Source organism: Hemicordylus capensis, chromosome 2, assembly GCF_027244095.1.
Source record: "Hemicordylus capensis ecotype Gifberg chromosome 2, rHemCap1.1.pri, whole genome shotgun sequence".
NCBI classification, from domain to species: Eukaryota; Metazoa; Chordata; class Lepidosauria; order Squamata; family Cordylidae; genus Hemicordylus; species Hemicordylus capensis.
In genome coordinates this window covers 94,514,809-94,531,696 of record NC_069658.1, presented here as the reverse complement: position 1 = coordinate 94,531,696, position 16,888 = coordinate 94,514,809, and the positions used below count along the sequence as shown (strand labels likewise).

General features: G+C 43.1%; 1 protein-coding gene across 1 annotated transcript in view; it reads left to right on the top strand.

Moving 5' to 3' along the window:
* Positions 1 to 15,734, top strand: part of HABP4 (hyaluronan binding protein 4) — a 28,943-nt gene extending 13,209 nt beyond the window's left edge. Inside the window, exons 3-8 of the mRNA XM_053292389.1 lie at positions 4,731 to 4,889; positions 5,058 to 5,129; positions 8,315 to 8,398; positions 10,883 to 11,051; positions 14,520 to 14,702; positions 15,197 to 15,734. Coding sequence (XP_053148364.1) covers positions 4,731 to 4,889; positions 5,058 to 5,129; positions 8,315 to 8,398; positions 10,883 to 11,051; positions 14,520 to 14,702; positions 15,197 to 15,253 — 724 coding nt within the window. The 3' untranslated portion in view covers positions 15,254 to 15,734. The remainder of the gene's footprint in view (positions 1 to 4,730; positions 4,890 to 5,057; positions 5,130 to 8,314; positions 8,399 to 10,882; positions 11,052 to 14,519; positions 14,703 to 15,196) is intronic.
* Positions 15,735 to 16,888: the final 1,154 nt, after the last annotated feature.

Sequence of the window (16,888 nt, the reverse complement as noted above, 5' to 3'; positions counted from 1 at the left end):
AAGTGTGACTGCATATATCATCCTCCAAGAACGTCAGTTAGGTAAACATCTTCTTCTCTGATGCCTGGAGTCGAGGACATCTCTCATTGGGTTATCCTTTCATTGTGCTCCCAGGCAGGACTAATGAAATTCTGTTACTAGCCTTAAGAGCCTGGGATGGATAACCCCACCCAGTTCTTTTAGTCCTACTGCGCTCCTAGGAAGAGATCGTTTGTATTGCTCCTTTTTACAAAGGCTATTATCTGTAAATTTCTTATCTGTCTTCATTTTTACCTTAATCTAGTTATCTCTTTCTTCTTTCTATATTAAAAACAAACAAAAAACATAACTCTATCTAGTCTTTCCATTTCATCTCCGTTTTTGTCCTCTGCTCCTGCCCTCCCTGATTCTGTGTGTAGTCTTTATGGAACGCTGACAGGTCATTAGAAGAATCTCAGTGCCCACAGGGAGAAAAACTTTGGGCTTCCCATTCGCTACTAGAGCGCTGGGTTTGCCTTCGCCGCCATTACCGGCTGCGCCCCAATGGCACTAAATGAGGGTACGAATACAGGGGACACTGGATCAGGCCCTCTGATTACCTCAGGCAGGGACACCGAGTTGTGTCCCTCCTTACTAGCCCACGCCACGAGGAGCTCCTTGTGAGCAAGGGGAGAGCTGCAGCTGGGTAGCATGGGCCAGTCCTCAGGCTCGCTCCCACCTAACCCAAGGTTGGAAGAACCAAGGAGTGCCATTGCAACTGCTGCAACATCTAGCAGTTTTTGCAAGTGACAATGCAACAATTTTGCCAGGAAGCCCAGGAACCGCCGCTAATCTGAGCCGTGCTTCTCCCACGGACTGCCAGGGAGCCGGAGCCGGACCCAGGGACAGTTCTGCAGGACCGGTGAGATCCCTCTGTGTCACGGCTAGCCAGGGACCCCCTTGAGCTAACCCCCAGCGTGCTCCTAATGTACAGAACCACCAGATCTGCAACCTAGCCATCTCCCCTTGGAAATGCCTACCTCCTGACAAAATTGGGTCAAAGAAACTTTGAGTCTTTCTTTGAAGCAGGTTACAAAGCATAAAAGAACCAAGAGAAGGGGCAGGGATCGCTCAATTTCTCCCTCCTCCTCTGAGGTGTCTACATCCTGTCCACCCAAAAAGGCCAGGTGCAAGAGAAAACATACTCATGCTGAGGGCTTGGAGGATTCTCCTCCACAAGATTGGGTTGGATTAGTGAATTTAAGAGGGAGTGGTCGATCATCGGAAGGGTCTGGGGGCAAATCACCTGATATTATACCCAGTAACCTTTTGCCACCACTGCTCCCAAATGAGCCACTGGCACCCCTTTACCCTGCATCTCCAATTCAGACTGGTGCAGGAACAACACGACCGCGAAAGCCCACATAAAACAGGTAAGGAGGAAACAGGTTGCGCTCTCTCCAAACAGAAGCTTCCCTGTTAATGTCAAGGGCGGAAGTTCATCTAGCATTGGTGATGGCCCACCATGTCCAGGGAGACTTCAACTCCATTGTGGACTGGTTAAGTTGGGAACAACTACTACCTGGTGAATGGGCGCTCAACAGGAGGATCTTCATGAAGGTCACACAACTGTTCGGTCATCTAGTAGTCGACCATTTCTCATCAACCTTGAACAGACAACTCCTAAGGTTCTTCACCCGGTTTCCGTGTCTGCAAGCGGAGGGAGTGGACAGCCTATCAGAGGAATGGCCTCAGGAACTTCTGTATGCATTTCCACCAATACCACTCCTGGCCCTCTTTCTTCGCAGGGTCAGACTCTTCAGGGCACAGGTCATCCTGATAGCTGCTTACTGGCTCAGGAGGCCATGGTTTCCAGAACTATATCACATGGCCACTCAGGAACCATGGCTTCTCCCAGTGTCAGCAGACCTCCTCCATCAGGGTCCAGTCGAACACCATGATCCAGGTTGGTTTCAGCTAGCTGCCTGGAGACTTGAGTAGATTTGATTAGTCTAACAAAGTATTGCATACTGTGCTAGCATGCATGAGAGAATCCACCAAGCGTATATATCAATACACGTGGAGAGCGATCCTACGATAGTCAACAAGCCATGCAATACCTTGTGGGGCAGCGTCCGTTAAAGATCTTCTTGCTTTTCTTCAGGACGGATTAGATAAGGGTCTCAAGGCAAATACCTTAACGAGGCAGGCAGCCTCCCTGGCAGGGGTTATAAGCGGCCTCTCTAAATCCAGGGTGATAAATCATCCCCATATTAAAAGGTTTCTTAGGGCTGTAACCCTGTTATCTCCAATGGTAGTCCATTGCTTTCCATCATGGCACCTACACACAGTGCTAAAAGCTATGCAAACTGCGCCCTTTGAACCAATTAGGTCCATTCCCTTAAGGGTGTTAACTTACAAGACTGCGTTCTTAGTGGCGATAACATCGTCATGAAGAGTATCAGAGCTGAATGCACTATCTGCCCACAAAGATCTATGTGTATTCTCGACGGATTCTGTTTGACTCATTCCAAATCCGTTCATTAGGCCGAAAGTCTCATCAGCCTACCATCATTCTCAGGATATAATTCTACCATCTTTCTGTCCCAGACCGGTTCATCCCAGGGAACGAGAATGGCATAAGCTAGATGCCTAAAGATGTATTTGAGGCGCACAGAGGGCTTTAGGAAGTTGGAATCCCTCTTTATTAGTTTCTTACCAGCTTCTATGGGATGCCACGTATCCTCACAGACGCTTGCCAGATGGATTGCATTTCACTGGCATACGAATCTCAACATCTTCCAGCTCCATAACACATTCTGGCACATTCAACTAGAGCAGCAGCCACATCTGCTGCCTTCTCAACTAATGCTTCAGTACATATGCAGAGCTGCAACCTGGAAGGCACCATCGACATTCACAAAGCACTCCAAGATTGATGTGTTTGCCTCATCACAAGTGGCTTTTGGCTGTAGAGTACTAAAATAGGTTCTTCCCCCAGAGTAAGTGGGGACACTCCCTCCCAGAGTAATTTTGGCCATGGCTTTGGTATGTCCCACTGAGAGATGTCCTCGGCTACAGGCATCAGAGAATGGAGCATTGGTCTTCACTTACTGTGAAGGCTTCTTCTTGATGTGGAGCCGAGGACATCTTGGCCTCCCAGGTGGTGTCCCAGCCTACTCCATGGGAATCCAAGATGTTTGAGTATTAGTCTTATATATGTGGGATCTATGTATTCTCCACTGTTTTCATCTGGGGTGTGTGTGTATGTGTATATATCCTCTTTTTTTATATTTACTTAGTTCTGTGTAGAGGTGTGCACGGAACTGCGGAGCTGCGGTCCGGCACTAGGGTGGGGGTTCCTTTAAGGGAGGGGGGAGGGTGTACTTACCCCTCCCGCCACTTTCCCCTCCCGTCACTTTTCCCCCTCTGGCGCACGTATTTTAGTCAGCAATTGGGGCGTCAGGATACCTCCCTGCCGCCCCTTCCCCCGCTCGGCTGCAAAAGGCTTCAGGAAGCCTTTTGCGCGTGTGCATGTCGTGCGCGCATCACGTCTCTGCGACGTGCACGTGCGTAAAAGGCTTCCTGAAGCCTTTTGCAGCCAAGTGGGGGAAGCCGCCCCAATTGCCGACTAAAATACGTGTGCTGGAGGGGGGAAAGCGGCGGGTGGGGTAAGTACACGGAACCCCCACCCCAGTCCGCCCGAACCGCCCATGTCCGGACCGGTCCGGAGGCCTGTAGAATGGCCTACGGACTGGTCTGTGACATCACTAGTTCTGTGCTACTTGCACTTTGGCCTAAAAGAACTGGGAGGGGTTATCCATTCCAGGCTCTTAAGGCTAGTAACAGAATTTCATTAGTTCTGCCTGGGAGCATGTGGAAAGGATAACCCAATGAGAGATGTCCTCAGCTCCAGCATCAAGAAGGAGCCTTCACAGTAAGTGAAGACCAATGATCTGTTCTTCTTTTTGTGCTTGGTTATGTATCCCCAGTTAACTCTATCTCAAGACTTTAGATACTGTTGTATCTCAAGATTCTATGCATCAGATTTATTGAGGACCAACTGCTTATGTGAGCCGGAGTCTTTCCCAGTGTGAATTGGGTTTACATAATTTACTTGAAAAGATGTGGAATGCAAAATCATGTTGCTGTTTTTAATAAAGTTAATATGCTGGAAAAAGAACCTTGTTATATTAGCATAAGATTGCTGTTATGGTTGTTTAAGACCCTTAAGATGCACCTGTTTTCTCAGGCTTTTAATTATTTTAATGTGCCTAGGGATGTACATGTGGTGTTACAGAAATGTGAGAAAGAAAGAAATGAGCCTAACACCTTCTATCTCTTATCAAAAAAGTGCATGAATTCCTATGGTTAGGCTATTTAGGGGTGAGGATTGTTTTCAATTCTGTTTAGGTGTAATTTTGAAGCTGGCATCATTACAGTTTGTCCAGCACTGAGACTGGGTGTTCAGGTACTTTAATTGAGCCTTTGACTGTACTTGTGGAGAAGAATTCAAATAGTGTGGCCTATGGAAGGAATTTCACTTTCATATTGGAGACAAACTCAAAAATTAAGTATTATTATTATTACTCATGGGGCTAAAACAATAGAATTGTAGGCTTGATCACTGTGCAGTAAAATGTTCAAGAAACAGTGTTAAAGCTGTGAGATTAAAAAGTAGAACAGTTGTCTTATGTGTGAAACTCGAAATTTTCTGTATTACATTTATACTATCTTTAAATACTCTGGTTCTGATATACCTTACATTTCAGACCAATAGACCGATTTGATCGAGAAAGGCCAATGAGAGGTCGGGGAGGAAGAGGTGGAATCAGAGGCAGAGGTAGAGGTGGTGGAATGAACAGAACTTTCAATGGCTTTGATCAGAGAGGGAAACGGGAATTTGATCGGCAGAGTGGGAGTGACAAAACGTAAGTGCTTTAAATGTGCCATTGTCTAGCATTTTAATTGCTTTTGGTGGGGCATTATAAATAGTGGTTGGGGGAATTTAAAGCACCTGTCCAGCTTGCTTTTGTGTAACTATTACATATACCAAGGAAAGGGATATTAAAAGAATACTTGTTTTGCTCTGTCTCTAGAGGAATCCGATCAGAAGACAAAAGGGGCGGAAGTGGACCTCGCAATTGGGGAGCTGTTAAAGATGATCTGAGGTATTATTGGGTTTTACAGCTTGTCTTGAACGACGATCTCTGCCTGACATTCAGACTAGCGTGTGCACTAACATTTCACATGTGCAACAGGGGAGGGGCAGTTTTTGCCAGTCTCCCCTTTCCTTCTGGAGGTCACCATGCTTCCCAAAAATAGATCCCTCAGGTTCCTTGACCCTGGGGACATATTTCCAGAACTCACAGTGGGGGTGCAAATTATTTTTCCAAGTTACACTTTATAAACTAATTTCTTCAGTTAGGTATTTACAGCTTCACTTTTGGCTCATGTGTTTCATATTTGCATCAAGCAACCCTCATATTTTGCTATAAGCTAATCCACAAGTGGTGTAAGGTACTTGCGGCATGTGGCATGGGAAGCAACATAAGCTGTGGATCTTGTGGCACGTGTTGACTATGCCAGTGACACCTACACACGTTCAATTTAATATAGTACAAAATATATACAACTACATAGACTCTGAAGGCCAGGGTTCTGCTTTGGAACATGAGAAGTAAAGAGGAAGTCCCCGAGAATGTGCAAAGCGCCTATCACTCAGTACTGAGTAGCAATGACCAGTTGCCATTCATCTGAAATGAAGGGAAATTGCTAAGCTCTTAGGTCAGAGAGTTTAAATTCCAGGCAGATATGAGTCCAGGAACCTGTTGCTTGAAATATTTATTTGAATCCTCTACCTTCAGAATAAAGTACACCCAGAGCAACATTATAGTACAGGCAAACTCCATTATCCGCTGCGGTTCCATTCTCTGCTACAACCGCTGGTAACGGAACTACGGATAGCAGGGGATTAAGTCAGTGTGATGGGGGGGGGCAGGGTTAGGTTCCCGGAGGCTTCAAAATTGTGGGGGGAAATGGCAACACTGGGCATAAATAATGCAAAGTGCCCTACCATGCTTTGTGGGGTCTGCATCTGTCGCGCAAATGTTCCAAATGGCCATTTCCCCATGATTTTTCATGGGGATTTTTTTTTTTTTTAAAGAAATGGCTCCTTTTCTTAAAATGGTGGCCGGAAATGGCCTCGGAGGTCATTTCCCGCCACCCTGAAACCACGGATATGTGGAAATTAACCCTATCAAACAACCCCCACCACCCAACGTATGCCAAGTTACCGGACCGTGGATACATGGAACCGCCAATGGTAAGGTTCACTTGTCTATAAAAATAAAACATGGTAGCCCTGTTAACACATTATGTTGAACACATGTTCAATCTATTACAGTGTACACATGTACAATTAATCACATTATGTTGAATGCATGCACAGCATTACACTTCTATTTGTACCTGGATTTGAGAGGGTCTTCAGTTCACTCTTAAAACGAAGTTATGTACAGTCATTCACACAAAAACATGTACGTGTGTACATACACCTGTACGCAAGCACAACAGAAGCCTGAAAAACAGCAGATAATAATAAAGTAACAGCACCACAACATTAACAGGAGCTGATCAAGAAGAGGATGTCAAGCAGACATCCCTCAGGAGACATTCTTTAAGTGGGACACGATTGCCAGCAAGGACCTCTAACAAAGGTCCTTTACACATTGGAGAATATAACAGCATGATTTATCAGCACTGAGGGATAACTAATCCACGTTCAGTGATCTGGATAATTGTTTTCTATGGGCCGAAATGAAGGTGCTGAGAAACAACTTCTGTTTTGTGTCTTGAATTGTTCATTTAATTGGGAATAATTGCTTCCTTGGGTATTGCAGGGAGTATCGTTGCTTGGTATATTTCAAAGCTTTCCCACTCCTACAACAAAAGCTGCTCTTGTTTAATACATGTGGCTATGCCTGTCTTGTATTTGCTGATACAAATATTGCTGCCTAATGGCAGAATTGAAAACCATCTTTCTTAAAACAAGCCTGCTTGAGAGCCAGGCTGCGGTTGCTCAGTGTAGAGGGAAAGGTGCTCTTCCTATGCTCAGAAGCACTTAATTCAGGTCTTACATTCATCTCGTGCTGAATACTGATACAAACTTGTCAATTATCCAGCACTATGTATTTGGGAATGTGGCTGTTGCAGGTACTCTGCCTTATTCCATCATCACAATTACATAGGAACATAGGAAGCTGCCATATACTGAGTCAGACCATTGGTCTATCTAGCTCACTATTGTCTTCACAGACTGGCAGCGGCTTCTCCAAGGTTGCAGGCAGGAATCTCTCTCAGCCCTATCTTGGAGAAACCAGGGAGGGAACTTGAAACCTTATGCTCTTCCCAGAGTGGCTTCATCCCCTGAGGGGAATATCTTGCAGTGCTCACACATCAAGTCTCCCATTCATATGCAACCAGGGCAGACCCTGCTTAGCTATGGGGACAAGTCATGCTTGCTACCACAAGACCAGCTCTCTTCTCCTCAATTGCAGGATATCGGAATCCCTGCTTCGTTCTGCATTATGGGAGGAGAGGGTGCCATCTGGATATTTTTTGGGGCAGATGGCACAATAACATGTTCCAGCCATACAATTTTCCTCTCAAGCAGTGCAACTGAGATATGTTTTGATTCTAGTTATAAGTTTTGTACTCTGCCTTGTGGCTTATACATCAAAATAGTAAAATTGGTGCATACTATATTAGTAAGCCATGGAAAGCTCACTTTTAGCCCTAAAAATTCTTCCAAGATGACTTGGCAGCAGTGAGACACATCTGTGTCCTTTCAACTTGGGCTTTTCAGAGTTAAGTGAAAATAGCATTCATATGCCTCCAACAACATTAAGATACTTTGTCCTTTTCACTGAATTTGGAAACGACAAAGGATATGTGCATAGAAAGGCATAATGTGGGTCCTTCTGTAAGAGAAGTCACTGTTGCTTTGGAAAGGCATGGCTTAGTGTCAACAGATTGGCTTTGTGCCACAGAAGACAGCTTTAGGGAGCAGAGAGTAGTAGATATTTTCTTAACAGTTTTTTAATCAGCTTTTTAAAAAAAACTTTTAAAAAACTCAGTTATTAAGGTATTGTGCTACTTCTGGCATTCAGTATGTAATGCAATGTGCTCCTCATTGCAGGAATCAATATTATTACTTGATCCACTTTTAAGGTGGAGAGGGGGGATTTTACAGTAGTTTTGGTCAGCCCTAAGGGGACACAGCACAGGAGATTATCAGTCTAATACAGCAGTCCTTTCTTGTGGATTGACCAGGTGTGTGTTACTGTTTCTACAGTGAGATGGAACAGACTGCACCCATGGAAGAAACTGCAGAAACAGAAGAGCATGCAGGAGCACCTGAGGGAGACTCTCCAAACAAGTATGGGCTAGCTTTGAAAGTCTTGTTCTTCAGGTCACTGCTAGAAACCCTGTCCTCTTTTCTGGAGTTTTTATGCCAGCATCACCATTTGAAATTTTGGATTTAGGGGCTTCCCCAAGTTGTTGGATTGACATCTCTTTCGGGAGACCTACAGCTAACATTGCCAGCAGTGAAATTCTGGAGCACATCTGTAAAATACCTTTTGCTTGTCATTCTATCCTGATATAGCGATGCCCAGTCCAGACATGATGCATAACTATGGTTTTTGGTCCAGATGAAAAGCTAGTTTGTTCCAAACCACTGAATCCTTGGATTCTCTTCCCTTATGTACAAAACAAGGAGGAAGAGCTTGTTAACTTAATTTTTAAACCATGGTTTGTTCACGTAATGCTTAAGCCATGGTTTCACACTATGACTGAACCAGGCCATTATCTGCAGATCAGAGGTGATTCCACAGGGAGCCAGTTCCTTGGGACTGTCAGGCAGTAGTCATACATAGTAAGAATCTACTTATTATTTCTTCATATATTCCTTACTGCATTGCATATTTCTGCTAACTTTTCACCAGCCTAATCAACTTTCCGTCTTGGGAATTCAGTTTTATATATAATTTCTTCCTCTCGCCTGCCTGCCTGCCTGCTTTTTCCTCACCATCATTGCTAGTTTTGGAGTTTGCACGTTTGTTAATAACCCATTAACAATGTGCTTGTGAATATTGAATATTGGGCTAGATAGTTGAGTTTAAGTTTCTTAAGAGGATCAAGATCCTGAATGAAAACTTTTTCTCTTGCTCTTTCAGTATTGCCCTTTAAAAAGTGGTGTTCATCTGAGGCACTGAAAGCAATGACAAGCAAAGAGATTGATAGGGCTGTTGAGACTCTTGTAGCCAAGTTACATTAACAAACAAAGGCAAGGCTTTGGTGTTTGTAATTTGGGAAGCATCGGAAGTTGCTAGGAAGTTAGTTTTGTTATTAGAGCAGTTAGTCACGCTGTTGTGAGGTCTTCAAATGATGTGTGTCTCTTCCGTCAAATATGCCAGGATATCCTAAATTAAACTGATATAGAGAACAAAAAAGGAGATTGCCCTTAATGTCAAGTTTGACAAGAGTACATTCCCAGTTATTTATTATTTATTTTATTTAACGTATTTTTATACTGCCCTAAACTTACGTCTCTGGGCGGTTTACAACAAAGTAAAAACAGAAAGTAAAACATAAGTTAAAAACAAAAACAAAAAAGAACAAATTTAAAACACAATTAAATTTTTTTTAAACAATATTTTAAAAGAACATTAAAACTATTAAAACAATATTAATTAAAACCCTGGGTGAACAGATGTGTCTTTAAAGACTTTTAAAAAGCTGTCAGAGATGGGGAGGCTCTTATTTCACTAGGGAGTGCATTCCAAAGCCTCAGGGCAGCATTGGAGAAGGCCTGTCCCTGAGTAGCCACCAGATGAGCCGGTGGCAAATGCAGATGGACCTCTCCTTATGATCTCAGCGGGTGGTGGGGTTCATGACAAAGAAGATGTTCTCTTAAATACCCAGAGTCCAAGCTGTTTAGGGCTTTATAGGTTAGCTAATTCCATTGTGAAATTGGCAACTTACTGCAGCTGTAAAATGTTATGATCTGGATCGTGATCTTTTGCCTTTCATAAGTGATGGGTTTCTGCACCTGTGTAGGGACCTCACAGCAAGATATACTAGCTCCTTGCCACACCCCTGTAAAAAGTTCTGTTCCCCTCCCTGCACTTAATCAAGTTCTTCTATATATCTTGTCAGAAAATGTACATCTAATAGCATATGACAGGCTTGTAGGTAAGTAACTGATTGCCTGCAGTAAGAAAGAACTGGTTCTTTTTCTTGAGGTGAGAAATATCTGACATAGGTTTAAATGGGCAGGGAAGAGACTAAACATGTTCTGGGCTAGCAACATTCTTAGTGCTTACAAGGCAGTGATATGTCCATTGGACATTCCTTGCGTGACCTCCCATATAATTAGTGCACCAGATATATTGAGAGGTTTTGATCATACATCTTGGACTTGCTATGGCAAAGCTTAACATTAGATTTCAGTGCCTTAAAAAAACAACCACCACCCTGTGATGTTCTAGAGAAATGTTTCATTTGCTGCTGTTACAGTGTAGGAAAAATAACTTATCTAGTTATCTGTGACCCATTCTACAGATTATGCATCTTCATGTGGTGACAAGGGTAATAGTGAAGAGCACTTTAATGGACACAATATTCTGAGACAAAGGGATTCTCCTATAATGTCACAATAATTGAAAGAGTGAAAAGTCCAAAACACTTGTTTTCTTTTTAGTCTACAATCTTTATTCCTCACAGTTCATATAGGATATGGTCACTTTCAGTTCATTATACCTAAACCTCAGTAGCCTTCTGCAATGAAGTTGAATGCTGCCTTTCCTTTTCCTGTTGTTTCTCAGGCTAATGGCTTTTACTTTGCACTCTAACTCTTTAGAATTGCTGAAGGGGAGCCTGCAGAAGATGCGGTGCAAGAGATGACCTTGGATGAATGGAAGAATCTTCAGGAACAAAATCGACCAAAGCCTGAATTCAACATCAGGAAGCCTGAAACAGCTGTTCCTTCCAAAGCAGTGGTGATTCACAAGTCAAAATATAGAGATGATGTAAGCATTAACTTAAAACTTAGAAGGATCTTCCTTTCAACTCTGTGATTAATCTTGTGCTGAGATCTTATACTCAAGGACTCCAAATAAATTGAGCACAATTAAACTTCTAACTCATCCCAACAGCTCAGCTTTCTAAATTTTCAACAGTGTGGCATTCTGTTTCCCTTTGCTTTCAATGGCTCGGTCTTACTAACCAAATAGAAGTATCTTTGCTGCTATTTGTGATTTGCTGTGGCTATTGAATATTAGTGTCTCATTTGCTGCCCTCTCTTAGTCTCAGGGTTAGCATTTCATTTTATTATCCAGATTGTCTTCAAAAATAATGTGCTCTGTGAATGCATAGGGCAGGGTTGTGGTGGTAGGCTCTCCCGACTTCCATGCATTCAGCTGAAGCTGTGCATAGAGCCCTCTCCACATCAGTCTGTCCGTGTGGGTGCTTTGTTCAATCATGGATGCTGCCTTTTTGTTGGTTTCGTGGCCATGTGAACACTTGTATATTCACAGGGCTCTTTGTGTACCTTCAGCTGAATATGTTGGAGGTTGGGCAAAGGAAGCAGGCATGGTACTTACATACATGCTATCTCTTGCATGTGAGTGTGTTGGAAGGGCTCTCGGTGTTTTCTAATACGTTATGGCAGATTCATAGTCTGGTTTTGAGGTTTGTCTCCAGTTGGTCAATCAGTTTTCACTGCTGCAAAAAGTAAAGTGTGCCATCGAGTTGGTGTTAACTCCTGGCAACCACAGAGTCCTGTGGTTGTCTTTGGTAGGATAGCGGAGGGGTATACCATTGCCTCCTCCCGTGCAGTATGATGCCTTTCAGTATCTTCCTATATTGCTGCTGCCCAATATAGGTACCAGCGGAGATTCAGATTGGCAACCTCATGCTTGCTAGGCAAGTCACTTCCCACTGTGCCATTAGGTACAAAATCTTTAAAACAAAACTGGAGTATTAGTGTGTTCTGAAGATTTAGTTGGTCTGATATCTTTGCATGTTGGTAACTACCATAGTTTGTTTAAAGCTCTACTATTAGGTATGGGCATGATCACTAGATTGCAGTTGCATGTTAGACTAGGGTTTCTTAACCTTGGGCCCCCAGATGTTGTTGGACTACAACTCCCATCATCCTCAGCCACAAAGGCCATGTCTGGGAATGGTGGGAATTGTAGTCCAACAAAATCTGGGGGCCCAAGGTTAAGGAACCCTGTGTTAGACCATTTGGCTACACCTATTCAGGTCCTCTCATGGTGTTCTCCATCTGTTGTGATCAATAGATTCACTGTGTTTTGTCCCACAACTTGGTGAGGTCAAGTAGGATATAGTACATGGCTTTCTCTGTGGCTGCCTCTTCTTTTCTTTGGAACTCCTTGTCCAGGAGAGTTCCAAAGAGAATCACCTGGCAATTCTCTGCATAGTTTCTGCTGTTGGATAAAGGTATTTTTATAAATGCCTTTAAAAATAGGCTTTTCTTTGATATCGATGGGCTGTTTTGCTTGATGATGTCATCTTCGTTTTGCTATTGCTATTTTATGGATTGTACTTACATTGCTTTGAATGTAGCTTTGCAGAAAAGTGACTAATACCTTTATTTTATTTATTTCAATTTTTATGCTGCCCTTCCAGAAAGGCTCAGGGTGCTTTACGTAATGAATTTGTTGCTTGGGTGGTTAAATATCTTGTCATCACATATGGTGATATTGAAGCATAATCACTGGCCCTGAAGAAAAATAAATTTCTTTCTTCACGGACGTAGCTACAGTGAGCATCGGATGGGAGGCATAAGCTTGTCAAAAGCACCAGAAGTCTCGCACTTTGAAAGTGTGAGCTTAAAATCATAAGAACAAGCAGCTTGCTCCACAAACCAGGTAAATCACAGTACTTTGGTTTACTCTGATTTTGTCTTGTGCTTGAAGTGCTATTGAGATTCTTGGAGCACACACAAAAGCACTCTATAAATCCTGAGGGATATTAATAAAATCTGCAAACATCTTCTCAATGTACACACCTAGGCTTTGTGAACAGTAAAATTTACTGTCCAGCATGGCATCTACACAGATTTCGATGTTGGCTTTTGCAAAGGATGAAAAGTTGCTGAACAAAACATTAAAGCCAGTATGTTTGCTCAATGTATACAAAACTATGGTGTGACCACACTTGGAGTACTGTGTACAATTCTGGTCACCACATCTAAAAAAGGACATTGTTGAACGGGAAAAGGTGCAGAGGAGGGCAACCAAGATGATCAGGGGCCTAGAGCACCTTTCTTATGAGGCAAGGCTACCACACCTGGGGCTTTTTAGTTTAGAAAAAAGACAACTGCATGGACCTCTATCCAACATGACCTCTATCCAACATGATAGAGGTCTATAAAACCTTGCATGGTGTGGAGAAAGTGGATAGAGACACTTTTCCCTCTCTCATAACACTAGAACCAGGGGTCATCCCATGAAATTGATTGCTGGGAAATCTAGGACCAACATACGGAAGTACTTTTTCGCACAACTTTTTCGTTGTACTTTTTCGCACAACGCATAATCAACTTGTGGAATTCTCTGCCACAAGATGTGGTGACAGTGAACAACCTGGATAGCTTTAAGAAGGAGTTGGATAACTTCATGGAGGAGAGGTCTATCAACGGCTACTAGTCTGAGGGCTATAGGCCACCTCGAGCCTCAAAGGCAGGATGCCTCTGAGTACCAGTTGCAAGGGAGTAACAGCAGGAGAGAGGTCATGCCCTCAACTCCTGCCTGTCGCTTCCAGCGGCATCTGGTGGGTCACACTGCGAAACAGGATGCTGGACTAGATGGGCCTTGGGCCTGATCCAGCAGGGCTGTTCTTATGTTCTTATGTAATGTTAGCTGTAGTACGGAGGAGGTGATTTGTTGAGTTTGCTATGATTGTACATCTTACAGCTACAAGACACTTGGTGTCAACAATATCCGCTTGCTACAGAGAATGTGTCAATGGTGACGAACTCAAAAGCATAATTTAAAGACCACCTTCTACCACATGCTCCTATGTTTTCCTTAGGATCTTCTCCAAAAGTCCCCACTCTGGGGTCTTCTGAGGTGATGGTTATCTAAGGCAGCCTTTTCAGCAGTGGCACAAAGCTTTTGGAATTCCTTTCCAGGGGATGTCCTGTTCACCTTATTTCATTCTTGGGTTTTTTAACCATTGGTTATGGTGAACCTCTTCCCAGGAGCCTTTGGGATTCTATGATTTCTTACTCAGCTTCTGGCTGTTATCAAATTTCTTTGGTTTTGTATTAGTTTGTGTTTTGTTTCTCTGTAGGTAGGGTAAATATATTTTAATTAGTCAAAATATAGTAAAGCTATTGATTTGTGTGTTTTGAAAGCTAGTTGGCTCATATTTTGCTCACTTTCCAGAGTTTCTAGGTTCAGCAAATTTTTCTTGGCTTAGCAAATATTTCAGATCATGTCCTTTAACGTAGATAAATTCTGTTACAGGTACTGAAGGAAGATTTTGAGGATGATTCTCACTTTTTCCGGAAAGCAGCAAATGACATAACTTCTCAGCTAGACATAAATTTTGGGAACCTCCCTCGCCCTGGGCGTGGAGCCAGAGGAATGCGAGGAGGCCGTGGACGTGTTCGGAGAGCTGAGGATGCAGGACCCAGGCCAGAAGTGATGGTAATGCTGTTTTAGTGTTAAAATAGTCCAGTGACTGAAAACACAACCAACCTCAAATTATGTTTTGTCAAATTTAGCAATAGCAATAGCACTTACATTTATATACCGCTCTATAGCTAGAAGCTCTCTAAGCGGTTTACAATGATTTAGCATATTGCCCCCAACATTCTGGGTACTCATTTTACCGACCTCAGAAGGATGGAAGGCTGAGTCAACCTTGAGCCCCTGGTCAGGATTGAACTTGCAACCTTTTGGTTACAGGGCAGCAGTTTTACCACTGCGCCACCAGGGGCTCATTTGCAGGAATTTTGTTAAGAACAGGAGGTAAGGCACAGCCTGGTTGTTCAACTGAGTCCTCTAGCCACTTGCTTGGGTGCAATATCAACTTAGAACCAGAGAGCAGATGAAAGTCACCTTAATGAGTAATCTCAGTAACTAGATGCACAATTCAGCTATAATCTAATTAGAAAAAAATGTGGTGTTTTTCTTCTTAGATGCACATCAGCGCGCCAAATCCTGATGACCCTGAGGATTTTCCTGCTCTAGCTTGAAATAACTGAACTGAATAATGGCACCTCAAAAGTTCCTGTGAAGATACCATTTCTATGTTGGTGTAGAAGAGAATCATCCAAGTCTACAGAGAGAAATGACTTTTGTGTGTGAATTTTGCACTTCTATTGTGTTAAGGGCCTAGAGAAATCCAGTGGGCTAGGAGACAAGTCCAGGACCACTGTTTTGGGACTGTGTGAAGGATTATGGTATCTTACATGAGGGGTTTCAAATAAATGTTCAGGATGATGGTGTCAAGCAGGTGCAGAGGGATGGCTTTGTCCATGGTGTCACAATATAATGTAAGCTATACATGATGGGCTGTTCTGGGGACTGGATAGCAAAAACCCATACACATAACAGCTGTTTTCCTTACTTCACTGGGTGAAATGTACCTTTGCAAACTCAAGCAATTGCACAATAATGTTCAGAGGTTAGCAAATAAAAAAAAACCCTGATCATTGGTTGGGAAGTGAGATGCTATTTTCGCACAAATTTTATTATTTATTCCTTCATATTGGAGACTGAAAATTCTAGCCGTTACTGGTTCTCATTTCTGGTTTGAAAAACTAACTTCTCCTGTAGGCTGCTTGATACTGAGTTGATTAAACAAAAATGCAGAATTGCAACGCTGGGAGGGAAAGTTGGTAAATCTGTGCCCAGGCTGTACTGTGACTCCTGGCAAGGCTATGCATAATGGCAAAGTCAACCCCAACCCATTCATAAACATGAAAATCTTAGGCTAAGATAGTACTTTCTTCCTTAGTGATTTGTGGAGGAAATTTCTCACACAGAGGAGCATTGTTATGAAATCCTATCTGCAGGTTGAAGTGCTATTGTCCAGAGACATAGGTTTACAGCTTCAGTTGGACTTTTGACACACCAGTTTCTTTGGACTGTGTCCGCACTGTAAGAAATACTGAGTATATTCTGCCATTATGTGCACTATTTTGCATTTCATTTACCATTGTGTTGATCTTCCAAATCCTTTGATTCTTCTGCAATTGTGTAATACTTATCCAGTTTGCTGTTAGTGTAAGATCTTACGGCTTCCCAAGAATACGTTTTAAAAAACACCTATTCAGTGGCTGACATCCAGACTAATGGAGCAGGTGTGCACTGTGCTCTGTTCCAGACTAAAGCAGCACAGGTGCTCGCTGGAGGCAGTGGGGCAATTTTCACCATTGTCTCCTTCCTGCTGAAGCACTCTGTGCCACTTGAAAATATGTCCTTGAGAGCTAAATGGCCCTCAGGGACTTATTTGCTGGGAGGAGAGTGCTTTAGATGGAAGGAGAAATTGGTGAAAACAGCCCCCAGCAATGCTGCTTTAGTCTGCTGGATGTCAGCCAGTGTTTGTGCATTGTACTTGGGTATCTGTACCAGAGTACAAACTCCCTTGAGAGAAGTGATGCTAGGAAAAAAGTGGGGTTTTTATATGAAGTACAAAAAATTGAAGAACTCAGTGGTTGAAGAGATGAGTAAAGTGTGCTGGTGACCACAGAGCCCTGTGGTTTTTCTTCAGTAAAATACAGGAGGGGTTTACCATTGCCATCTCCCACACAGTATGAGATGATGCCTTGAAACATCTTCCTATATTGCTGCTGCCTGCTATAAGGGAAACATACTAGTGGGGATTC